Here is a 13,427-nt window from a genome sequence, read left to right on the forward strand (position 1 = left end):
TCCAATAGCATTCAGTGTCCTGTCCAAAGTTTCAAAGAGTAAGATGGTATGGTATTTTATTTTATTTAGTTTTAACAAAAATTATACATATCTGAACTCAATGGTGTATGTTCCTTTATGATTTATGAGTCACACAAAAAATCATTCATGATGTGTCAGCCAGACCCAGACAGAAATATCAAATGACTACATATTACATGATTAAATATCATCTGCTGCGTACTGATGATCATTAACGTATCATATATCAAACCATCCCATTAATAGGACATAATGGAGAACTGAATTACAGTAATATCATCACAGAAATCATTCCTTACAAACAGTACTTTATTCCTTTGAAGTCCACTAAAGTCATATAAAAATGTTTTTATTTCTTTCTTTTTTTATAAGGCATGAAGGGAATAACATGAAACTCTATTATTGTATTTTATTATTATTATTGTACATCAACCCCTTTACAAATGTACAATGATAACAAGAGTTTAATACGATCCTAATTTGATATGGTTTGCACTGTGACTTTTTACTGTTACATTATAAACATTTTACAATATAAATGTTTTTTAAAAACATGGAAGTAGGCTACAGTGAAAATCCAATATAGTAGTGTATGTCAATGAGATAATACAGTAATAGGCAATATAGCCTACATATTATAGTCTAAAGTGGAGGAGTTGTGATCCATGGCCCTTAGTTCCTAACGTTTTTTAAACGGAAGTGCAGTGAAAATCCAATATACTATCAATGAGATAATACAGTAAGCATTAGCAATAGGCAACATATTGTAGGCTAGCCTAAAGTGGGGAAGTTGTGATTAGTTCCTGGCGTTTTTTTTTTAAACTAACAAACCAATATTCCTAAATCCTTTTAAATTATTTTAATACATTTTGAATAATTTGTAATATTTTAGTAGTTAATCATTTTTGTCCGTCAATAACTGCAAGGTTAACACAACTGTTTTGCAAGGGATTGTGACTCGGCGTTCTTTAAGACCACGCGTACGCACAGCATGCGTGTGTGTGTGTGTGTGTGTGTGTGTGTGTGTGTGTGTGGACTGACGACTCTAGATCTGAGTTCAGTGGGGCTGGAGCTTCAGTGTGAAGAGAAAGATGTGTGAGCGAGCAGAACTGTGGGTTTGTAAAGCTGCTGTCGGTGAGGCTGAATAACACGCCTGGACTAAACGGACCGAATTATACACTTCACAATATGAAGACGCAGACGGTAGCGCAAACTCTCTCTCTGACATTATTTAGAGTAACTTTAGCTGCCCTTACAAACATTTACCATGGTATATAGTTTCCGTCACAGCGGCGTATTTATCACAGTTATAGTTGTCTTGTTTATTTTTTTTATAACAGTTGTGTGATTGGCAAGACCTGATACTATTTTGGTGGAAACTATGGCTGCCATTGTAAATTATTGTAAGATAATCATTACTTCAGGTGCCCACATGGTTAATTTTTGATTAAACAAATAAATGTTTGGTGAGCACGTTTGTATGATGAAATTGATATGTATATAAATGCATCGTAATTTAAATGTAAAAACTTAGAGGTAGTTTTTTATATGATTTTGGTTAATTATATCAGACTACTTTCATATTTTTCAAATGGCAAAATTATAAAACATTCATTTGGACTTCTTGCAATAAATTTACACTGTATTATCGCAATTAAATTGTTCTTTAAGATAAAATGTTAAATATTATCTGTATTGTCTATGCTTTATTATTTTTTGTTCATTCAGTCCATTGAACTCATTAATGTAAGGCTGTATGTAACAGATCTTTTTTTTTTTTTTGGCAGTTGTTTCTCATTTAATCATGTGTCTTGCAGCGTAGCTTGTTCTGAGCCTTGAACAAAACCCACCATTACCTGACATGTTTGAATTTACTACTAATGTCTAGTCATTTCAGTTGTCTTCTTGGCTCTGAATATACTGAGAGTTTTTATTTGATATATAATAAACGCATATTCACCCAAAATTTCATTCATGCCTCAAAATGATCCTTTTTATTTACTGATGCATGCATATGTCAGCAGAACCATAGATGGAGGATAATCTGAGCATCCTTGATAAAAAATGTTGTTCTTTTTCCTCTTGTTTCAGCGTCATGGGATCATATTGATTGGTTTTGTGACCGTCCTTACAAGCTTATTATTCCTGTACAAAAGCAGTTCTACAGACACACCTGAAGATCAGATTCAATCAGATGGACATCAGATGAACGTTCTCAGTCAGCAAACATCCTACTTAGAAGGTTACAGCAGGATCATTGATCATAAGGTGACTTACTTACTTTAGGTCTGTAAAATGCTATCAAGCACTAAAATGATTAACATGGCGCTTTAAAACGAAAAGTCTCTAGATATTTCTTTTCCCTGGGGCTTTAACAGTTTGTTTTTTCCTTTGAATGTTGAATTTGATAACTATAGAGTCACCTCAGTTTGTTCTTTATATCCTCAATTTTATATGGAGAAGAGCTCCAAAATGTTGTTTTTTTGTGTGTGCAAATGTTAACATCTGGATTTTTTATTTTTTATTTTTAAATCCATAATCTAACTCTAAAGAACCCTATTCTTTACCTTTGCACAAAAACTTCATTGTCCCTAGAATTGAAATTTTGCTCACTAATGTATAAACCCATTAAATCGTCTTTGAAAACGTCAAGACATTTGGATGTTAACATAAACATGAAGAATAACCGCACTATGCAGTATCCTTACATTTTTTTTATCAAACTGTTTTGATGCAGTTGCATTTTTCCTTAGTCGCCAGATAATAGCTTCATACAGATAAGCATTATTATATTGGCACTGGCATTTATGATATGCAGTGCACAATAATATTCAGAAGACTTGACCATTTTTCTTTCTTTCCGTCATTTTTCGGTCTTCTGCCTCTGCAGTTTTTCATGATAAATCAGGTGCAGGCTGTTAAAGCCTTTTAAATTACACTATCCAGTGATCCTATAAGTTCTACCTTCACCCCCGATCAGATAATGTGGAAAGCTGGTGTTTGTCAAGCTTTGGCCTCACCTTAAAACGTTGTAATCACCAGAACTATCAAGGATGTAAATCTGCCTCTCAGTTCTCTCTCTCTCTCTCTCTCTCTCTCTCTCTTTCACTCCCTCATCTGTATTTTGTCACTGAGGATTTGATTTAACACTGTCCTAATTGTTATTGCTATTTACTCTCTGGATGTTTAAATGCACATATAGTTTTATGTATAGGGTGTGTGTAATAAGAGATTATTACACACTTATTACTCGTGTAAGTATATAGGATGACATGTTTTGGTCATTAAAGGGCTAGTTCAGCTCTGCATCATTTACTCACCCCCCCATGTGACTTACTTTCTTATGTGGAAGATAAAAGGACATTTGTGATGAATGTTCACACAGCTTTTCTCTTTAAATTGAAAGTGGATTGGGACCGAGAAGTGTCATGCTCCAAAAAGAACAAAGAAGCACCAAAAAGCATCCGTATGCTCTATATTCCAAGGCTTCTGAAGCCAGGAACAGAAGTAAATAGTTTAAGGAACATAGTATACTTGCTTGACAGTCATAGTCACCATTCACTTTCATTGTGTGGAAAAGAGCAGCTTGGACATTCATAAATAACCCACAAAGAAAGTGGTTTAGAAAGACATGAGGGTGAGTAAATTATGATAGAACGTACATTTTTGGTTCAACTATCCCTTTAATATGGGTGTGATGAAATATAAAGCATCCTAATATAAAAAATCTAAGATAACTGTTGTTCTTGTTAGTGAAAATCGGTATTTTTTTATTTTTTACATCTTTGTCATATTTGGATTTGACCCTGACCTGTGCTCATCAAAGCATCTCTATTATACTTCTCACTGACAGACACAGCTCTCAAGTCTACCGGTTCTCATTAGTCGACAGAGCACTCTCATGCGTGCTAATAAGAGCTCCAGGATTTAGAGACAGATTTTAATGAATACTGTGTGAATGTAATTTTGTAACAGTCAGAAGCGGAAGATTTGCTCGTGTTAGTCTAAATGAATAGCCAGTGTAGATGATAGCTAAATGAACATGCCAACGAGCCTTTATCGCCAAGCATTTTCAAACTATCAGTGGAAGGAAATGGTTTTTCCAATTTCATTTCACCCTGAAGAGTAGCTGGAAAACATGCAGAGGATCTGTCTGATGAGAAAAGCTCATTCTGAATGGTGTGATGGCTATGATCCAATGTCAACCTACTTTTGGCATTTTAGTGAATGACTTAAGTCAGCTTTAAACATAAGATATGATGTTGTAAAGACTCCCTGTGTTGAAAATGAAGTCTTTAATGTTGTTTATATGTCTATGTGTTTTTTTTATATGCTTTAAGACAAACCATTGGAGAATATATTCTTATTAAAAATGCTGTTTGAAACTTCCCGTTTCCTACCGTCACAAACAAGTAACCAATCCGGTCAATGTGCTGGACGGGGCTTTTCCACAGTGAGCACAAGAACACCTTTGAGAAGGGACAGGAAATGTTTTGATGAACTAAACGCCATGATTTTCAAACAGCATGAGGTTCATAGCGTTTCTAACAATGCTGTTTTTTTTAGAAGGCATCTGACTTTGAGATGGGCGAATGGGAACATGGCTTGTGTAATGTTAGCAACATATTATTAGCTGTTTGATAGCAAAAGTCTAATCATATCAATTACCGTTATGTGTACGACTTTGTAGAGAGCGATACATAGAACGCATCACCATTCTGATACGTAGACTTTGTCGCTCTTCCTCTTCTTCTGAATTATTATTGGTTCAAACATATATTACTGAAATAAACCGATATTTCCACTTGCCATTGTGTAGCGTTTACTACAGTTGACAGAGTGGATCAGTTGGTCAGAGCTGGTGTGAGTGAGTGGAGGCGGGGACTAATTTACATATTCATGGATCCGCATATACTAAATGAAGCAAGTGTAGTTACATTCAAGCTATTTTTGTCACGATCCACACACGGGAAACAGGGGTTAGATCCAAAAGGAGCTTTATTTGGGTAATCCGTAAATCATAATCCAGAAACAGGCAAAAGGTCGATATCCATGTATGCAGTCCAAAACAAGAACAAACAAATAAACAAAGCAATACAAACTCTGGGAAGCGGGTGGCATAATACAAGGACTCCAGAACAATCACAGAAACAGACAGGGATTTATACACACAGAAACTAACAATCATGATGGGGAACAGCTGGGTGCAATGAACAGTGATGAGTGCAGACAAGGATTGTGGGGAATGCAGTTCCTAATGTGAATGACACCGTGGGGAAGAGGACCTCTAGTCTAGTGGACACCCAGAGAAAACACAAACCAGACACTGTGACAATTTTAAGAAATGAAGAAATTATTGACTGCAGGGGGACTTAAATAAAATATTGGATATTTAATTGATTAATTTCCCCTATTTTTACATTTAGATTACGTTTGCCAAGATCTAACATTTAAAGTTACTCTTCAAAAACACAAATGTTTGAATTACGCTTAATCTGTAGCAAATCTCAGAAGTAATATCAATTCTTTATACTGCACATTATAATGTTGTGTTGCCTATCGGCCATCAGTTATCAGCCATAACTTTAATAACCATTTTACCAATATGGTCCAAAATATTTTATATAATCTGAATCGGCCTGAATCTATCCTTTTTCCTCAGAAAGTTTCTCAGAAAGAGAGAGGGAGATTGCTGTTAGAGTAATTATGATCATATGTCCCACTGGAGAGAGCTTAAGAATGAGGATGTTAATGAGGGAATAATAAGTGTGGATGGTTATTTACTGGGCCTGATTTGTGTTCTCTCCTCTGGGCTATTATCTCCTTGGAAACGACCCTGTTTATCACAGCAGAAGAAATCTAATAGAGTCTCGACAGCTAACAGACAAAGATACACGCATAGGGAACGGGCTGTCTGAGGGCGTACGGCTTACATAGTGACAGGTCTGTAACATTACACATAATGAAATCGCCCCTTTTGTCTTGAGGTCATGTAAATTAATTAAATTATTTATTTTAGCTCAACTATAAAATGAATTAAGCTTATTTTGCATAAATATAAAGTGCTGTGCATCATATTTAGATGGAACATGTTTGGAAATTAGGTGAACTGTTTGTATTTACTGGAACATTGATAAAAATAGCAGATTTTTGGTTAATTAAATGGAATCTGGATTCATGTTGAACATGTTTTAAATTGTATGCTGTACTTAGGTAGAGTTTGTATAGGCTCTAGATAGACTAAGGCAAGTCTGTCTCTTAAATGAGGGTTCAGAATGCTTTCCCTCGAATCTGTTCTCGTGGGTTTGTTCAATGGTTTAGTGTTGATTATACTGGAGGGATTCAATAATGGAGCTAAAGGTAACAATGAAGGTAAAGAGAGTCTTTGTGGACCAGGCACTTTGATCTGTTCTGCCCTTTCAATGTGTTCCCATGCATTCATTTGCCAGTGATCTCATTTAAATGTATGTAAATCATTCACTCACCATAGGTTTATCCTTTTCTATTTTTTAGCTTGTAGCATTTCATAATAGTAGCTTTTAAAAATAATATAAAACGATGTACAAGGTTTCAATTTCTAAATTAAAGTCATTTTGATATTTAGTATTGGTAGTCGATTTAAAAATATCTTGGTAGTTTAACTGTCTGGAGGTAAAAGGAAAAAAGTTCATTATAAGTCTAAATCTTTTATTGTAATTTATTTGAAAATATAAGCAGTGAAGCAATTTTGCAATTCAATTTATTTCAAATTATGTCTTCCAAATAAAAGTCTGTCTGCTATATCCAACATGCAGGATGCAATATAAATAAATAATATTAATATTAATAATAAATATTTTGACATTTTTATGAAATGGCAGTTTTTGTTTAGGAAATGGAGTAAGAAAATGATTTGAATGACTCAGAAAACATCTTTATATCTCAAAAACACATTTTTGCTTTTTAACTTAGAATTTTGAAAAATGAAGAAGAAAATATTTCTTTATATATTTTTTTAAAGTAAATATATATATATATTTGCAAAACAATTTGAGTTAACTCGTGTGTATTCAAGATGCAAGGGAAGTATTTTAGTACTTTAACCACTTGAAATGTTTTTGTAGAAGAAAATGTGAATGTTTTTCAAAAGTGTATGAAACCAACTTGAATTTACTATATTGTGTACATGACAACTCAAACAAACTTTTCATCATTGTCTCTCCATCCTCAGCCTCTTAGGATGCATTGCAGAAGTTGTGCCTTAGTAACCAGCTCAGGTCACATGACAGGAAGTGATCGAGGTGCAGAGATTGATCGTAAGGAGTGCGTCATCCGTATGAACGACGCCCCGACAAAAGGCTACCAGAGTGACGTGGGCCGGCGGACGAGCCTGCGTGTGGTCGCACATTCCAGCATGCAACGTGTGCTACGAAACCGCCTTGAGCTGCTCAACTCCAGCCAGGGCACCTACTTTGTCTTCTGGGGGCCCGGAAACAACATGCGACGAGACGGTAAAGGCCTCGTCTACAACAACCTGCGCCTGATGAAGCAGGAGATGCCTAAACTGCAGGTGTATGTCATCTCACGGTTGAAGATGCTGTATTTTGATGAGCTTTTTAAGAAGGAAACAGGAAAAGACAGGTGAGGATACATTTTTTTTCTTTGTGTTAGTTAGTTTACATAATTTTGTTAGTTTTCCAGGGGATGTAAGTTGAAGCACGGTGGATTATTAGTCATCATCAAAGCAGGAAATTGATTATATCTCTTGATTTCATACCACTTGCTGCATCATTTATTTTAGAATTCCTCATTTATATGTCGAAGTATATCTCAGCAAAATATTAATTAAACTAGGGTATTATTGTATTTGTAAAACCAAATTAGCAAATACAAATATTTAAATGACTAAGATTAATGAATGGATGAATGAATTAAATGTTATCATGTCTCTTGATTCTTAAAAAAAAAGCTAATGTATCTGCGTTTTAATATGCCTCTGGTCATAGAGCTTTTTAGATGAATGCCGAGGCTTAGAAGTCGAGTAGAATCTGCGATCTCAGACCCAGTTCATTTGCTGGCTTCCATGGCTGCAATACGCTGTGTTTTCCACCAACTGGCAAACCAGGGTGTCTAATCAGGAAAACTATTGGGTAAATTGGCAGTGGGCCGAATCACACAGATCAAAACAAAAACAGACATTCTGACACAGAACACACATTTCAAAGTAGAATAACTGGCTGTAGAAGTGTTTTTCAGAGAACCAAATATGTGAACTTAGCATGTTTCCTAAATATCTGCAAACATATTATGGTATTTTTATGCTTTAGTACAGTCAAAAAACTACATACAGCATCTTTAACTCTGAACATTAAAACTGGGGTAGGAGGAAAATATTTTAATATTCTCAAACGATTATACACATGACCATTAATCATTAATCTTTTAAAGAGAGAGGTGGAAGTGTAACTACTTATTCACTGTGGGAGGGTTTGTCGACTAATGTGCAGACCACCAGAGCCTGCTGGAGGGTTGATATCGCTGGCCCACAGGGCACACAGCTTGGCATCAGTGCAGATTAAGGGTTAGTACAGGATCAGTGCCAGCTGGAGACAGCTGCCAGCTGGGATGTACCCAATCAGACACAAACTGCTCAGGGCAAAACACTCACATGTTCTTAAACTCTTAGCTTTTTTTCTGTCCGTTTGTGGACATTTTATCTCTTTTATCTGATTAGGCTGTGTATCACCAACAATGTCACGATATGACACGCATCACGTCACGATACTAAAGCCATGATACGATACGTATCACGATACTAAAGCCACGATACGATGCGCATCACGATATGGATCAATTTGGAATTTAAATTTCAAATAAAGTTTAGTATCTGTTTATTGAATAACCAGTGTTATAACAGTTGTGATAACTGAAAAACTATTTCATTTTTGTCATTAAAAAAACAATGAGTTAAATTAAAGATTTTTAAAGATGCCGGTCTTGGTGAGTGAGTGTTCACGCAAATGTTTTAAGTGAACGTAAACAGTTGAGAAAGAAAAAGCATGTGTAACAGTAATGGATCCAAGCATCAGGTCTTAAAGCTGCCAAATTATGAGGTACTATTAAATTAAATTAAAATATTTATATATTTCCCCATTGTATCGATGTCAAAATTGTGGTCAGTGAAAATGTTGAGTAGCTTGGGAAAACCACTAGCCACAGTGGCTGGTGAGCAAAAAAGTTAATGTCGAAGAGTTCAGATGCAAAAGCCTCTAAGTGCCATCTGAAATTTTCTTCTAGAATGATCATTTTTTATCAAGCTCGTATATTTAAGTTCCGTAATTTCACTTAAATGATAATTAATAGGTAATTTTCATTGCCATTTAAGTGAAATTACGGAACTCTTCATAATTACAGCTACATAGATGTCCTCTTTCTCTTTTGTTTTTATTCAGGAAAAGGTCCAATTCATGGCTCAGCACGGGTTGGTTCACCATGGCAATCGCTATGGAGGTTTGTGACAGAATCGACGTCTATGGCATGATTCCTCCTGAGTTCTGCAAGTGAGACTTTCTGTTTGATATTCACCATGATGCTGTTGGATCACTCTTTGGTTTAACATGATTTAATTCAAACTTCATTGCATTTTGGTGGTTTATGACAGATTCAAATATGCACGTCTTCTCAGGTCTCCCAAGCCCTCAGTGCCGTATCACTACTACGAGCCTGCAGGGCCGGATGAATGCACCATGTATGTCTCCCACGAGCTGGACCGGCATGGCAGCCACCATCGTTTCATCACAGAGAAACGTGTCTTTGCCAACTGGGCACGTATATTCAACATACACTTCTATCAACCTGAATGGAGACCAAAGAACAGCACAGACTCCTCCTGAGGAACTTTGTGTTGTTTTTAGGACTCAGAACCTGTTGGACACTGTGTGTTCTTTTGAGGACAAATTAATGTTTTAACTTAAACATTTTAATTTGAACACATTACGAATTATACTGTTCTTTCTAGAGGATTGAAACATCAAGAACAACTTTATACAAGGCACATGTTGGACATAAACAGACTGATCATTTTAATTGCAAAAACTGATGTGCTGAATGAAAACGTTCAAAGATTGTAAAATGTGACAAGAACATACAGTACATTATGATCAGTATACTTTATGATCCACATTGGTTCATAATTCAGAAAACTGGGTTACTGTATAATTATATCACATATTCTGTTGCCAGCAATTACTAGTTTGATATCTAGGCCATTATTTTTCTCCCGGTGTAATTTCATTTAAAGTATACATAGAGCCTCACTAATTTGTGCCGCTTTAAGAGTGTCAAGCCTGTTACAAATGTACTTCTCTTGGTGGCATGAAACAGAACCATTTGCAATTTGTGAATTAAAAAAAAAAAAAATCATAGGGCCTCATTGGATTTGTCAGATTTAGTTTTTGTACAGTACATGTAAAAAAGATGTTTATCTCTTAAATTAAGCTGTAAATGTAGATTTATGCTAATAATATTGTGATGTTCTCAGCTTTCCTCTAAATCAGAGGTTCCCAGACCGACTATTTTACGTTTGGTGGCTAATTCATATGGATTCGTTTCAAATGATCGTATGTTTTTGTACGATCAGCTTTAGGGGCTCCACATATCTATGACATTGTTGGAACTTCAAAAGATTTTTCTATGGCGTCACTGAAACTTTAAGTCTGCAGCAGTTTTCAAACTGAGGAAATAAATGGGTCGCACATAGTCTGAGAATGGTGGTGCATTCATGCTAGGTCATAATTATGAAAAATACAAGTTCTCTAATTTAATTAACAAGTATGTTGGTAGCCATAACGTGTTATCGGTGTGAATAAGAATGACAAATCTTTCAACGGATCCTTCACAGAATCCGACAGTGCAGCTACTGAATCAACATAATATATGACCAACCCAATCTCACAGGAAAAATAACTATGAAGTGGTGATTTCATATAAATTCATACAATGTGAATTGTTGTATGAAGGTCCTACCCTAAACCTAACCGCCCCTCGGAAAACATTTTGTGAGCAAATGCAAAGTTTCTCTGAGGATCTCTAAAATCAATCGTAATTATTGTAAATTCAAGCTTCCTAGTTAAAAAAATTGGACATGAACACCCTCTCAAGTCAAAATTTGAATGCAATGAGCTCATAATCACAACTTCAGAAGTGGGAAGTAGGACATTTCCGATAGCACGTGAAGGCAGCAGTTATATTTCCCCCAATAATATTTCCCCCAATTTCATATTTTTTCCATCATCATATCCCTGTAGGGCTGGGGTGGCCCTCGAAATCCACTTACCTACAGAGATTAGCTCAAACCCTGATCAAACTGACTCAACTGCCTGTAGCTTTCTAGTAATCCTGAAGATCTTTAGCTTGTGTAGTTGTGTTTGATCAAGGGATCCCAAGGGGCCAGCGTTTAGGGGCTTCGTATTGAAGACATTTTGAGTTCTGTGGTTCTTTTGTAAACCATGTACTTTTGCTTCAAAGAACCAAGGAGGCCTTTACTTCTCTGTTAGCAAAATGGTACCTGTAACCAGTGCTAAAATGTATCCATGCAGACCTTAAATGTAACATCAAGAACTTTCTAATTGTGATAAAATCTCAAAAACCATGTGTGTCAAAAAAAGTTATTTGCTGAATTTTGTCATATTAATCAATTATATTGGAGTTTCTAACAGATATATTTTACATCATCTTTGCACTCTGGCACAAATGCTAAAACATTCCCTCATATTAACCCCTGTGGTCTTTACTGTTCTCCCCACAACAGTGAGCCAAAACTGCCAACTCTGACCATGACAGCATGAGTCATGACCTTTACAGTGAGAGAGAGAGAGAGCTGTCTTTGTTTTTGTTGTTTTTTACAATTCCGCACTGCTCTTCCTTCAATTCCCATTATAAAGGTTGTGTGAGATATTGACTTGCTGCCTGCAACGTTGTTCATTTTGCCTCTACAGCTGGAGGTTGGGGCCCAATGTGGAATGCTAATAGTGTGACATTCTGTGTTCTTGCTCAGGCTTATGGGAACTGCTCTGGTCTAATAGGATATCACTCTATGAGTTCTGCTTATTCGCAGTGGTCGGCGAATGTGCCTAGCACAACAATGACTGTCCCTCAGGAAGTCTAGGGAAATTGAAGGGCTTTAAAGGACGCAGGAGTCAGTAAATGATGCTGGTCTTTGATTCAGCTCTGCTGGCTGCTCCTGTAATCAGTCACCCGAGGCAACACCGTGATTACGGTTGACCTTAAATCAGGAAGGAGGCCTGAATAAAATATGGTGTGAGTGACATTTCAACTTGGTTTGGACCCTTGTGTGTTACATTCTCATTTTTTAAAAACCTGCTGAGTTTACAAATGTCTCTGATTGGAGAGGGTTGTGTTGAAGGTGGGTGAGTTTTCTATGTGGTTACTTAGAAAAATGTTCAGTTTCACACAATTTCTCCATCTAAGCATGTCATAGAATGCTTTAACAAAACATTGCCATGAATGATACCAGTTTGTCATTTAACTTCATTCCCTTAACAGACAATAAGGCTGAGTCTGAAAGTGCATATTGAGAAGGTACTTATTTTGAATAAAAAGTATGCAAAAAAATGTAATATATAGTATGAATGTGTGTAGTATGAATGTCATTTGGACGTAATACATTTGCCATGTTGCCATTATATCATAGGTGACCTACCAACACCTCCATTCACAAATCCTCTCCCTTGGCCTGATGGGATAGTAAAGTGTCCACCATATGCACACTTCAGAATTTCGCCGAAAGTAGGTATACTACCATAGTAGATTATCCGGGTATATTTTGGCTACTCTTTTATGAGTAGGCTACTGTGAATTTGGACAGACTTCTTTTGTCACAGAGTGTTGTTTTGTGTGTGTGCCCACTACATAGTAGGGAAGTAGGCTATGCAATTTAGGATGCAGCCAAAGTTAATAGATTGATAAATTGTTGTTGACTCATTTACATTTATTCATTTAGCAGACGCTTTAATTTATCCAAAGCGTAAATAATTTATTTACGCTTGAGAATATGAGAATTCGCTCCGTGCACGGCGACCGTTGACGTTCACTCGCTGATCCGAATTCCAAAATGGCGGCCACGTGCAACTAGTCAGTAGGACAACAATATGCAAGTGCTATGACCCTTCCCAGTTTAATCTAACTACTTTTTTTTTTGATAATAGAGAGGCTATAGAATAGAAGATAAAGTGTTAGTATTTATGGATCAGGTGTTGCCGAAAAAGATGCGTCTTCAGACGTTTCTTGAAAATGGCTACGGACTCAGCAGCTCTGACTGAGTTAGACAGATCATTCCACCGTTGTTCTGTAAGCAAAAGTCAGTGACTTGAATTTGACGCGAGTGGCAACTGGCAACCAGTGCAATT

General features: G+C 36.3%; 1 protein-coding gene across 1 annotated transcript; it reads left to right on the plus strand.

Annotated features, from left to right (window-relative positions):
- Positions 1 to 1,048: 1,048 nt before the first annotated feature.
- On the plus strand, positions 1,049 to 10,895 carry st6galnac5b (ST6 (alpha-N-acetyl-neuraminyl-2,3-beta-galactosyl-1,3)-N-acetylgalactosaminide alpha-2,6-sialyltransferase 5b). Its single transcript, XM_084390068.1, has 5 exons — positions 1,049 to 1,224; positions 2,113 to 2,289; positions 7,232 to 7,641; positions 9,453 to 9,560; positions 9,686 to 10,895. The coding sequence occupies exons 1-5, from the start codon at positions 1,210 to 1,212 to the stop codon at positions 9,891 to 9,893; spliced, it is 918 nt and encodes a 305-aa protein (XP_084246194.1). The 5' UTR covers positions 1,049 to 1,209; the 3' UTR covers positions 9,894 to 10,895.
- The last annotated feature ends 2,532 nt before the right edge of the window (positions 10,896 to 13,427 follow it).

Source organism: Rutilus rutilus (assembly GCF_951802725.1).
Source record: "Rutilus rutilus genome assembly, chromosome: 19".
Lineage (NCBI taxonomy): Eukaryota > Metazoa > Chordata > Actinopteri > Cypriniformes > Leuciscidae > Rutilus > Rutilus rutilus.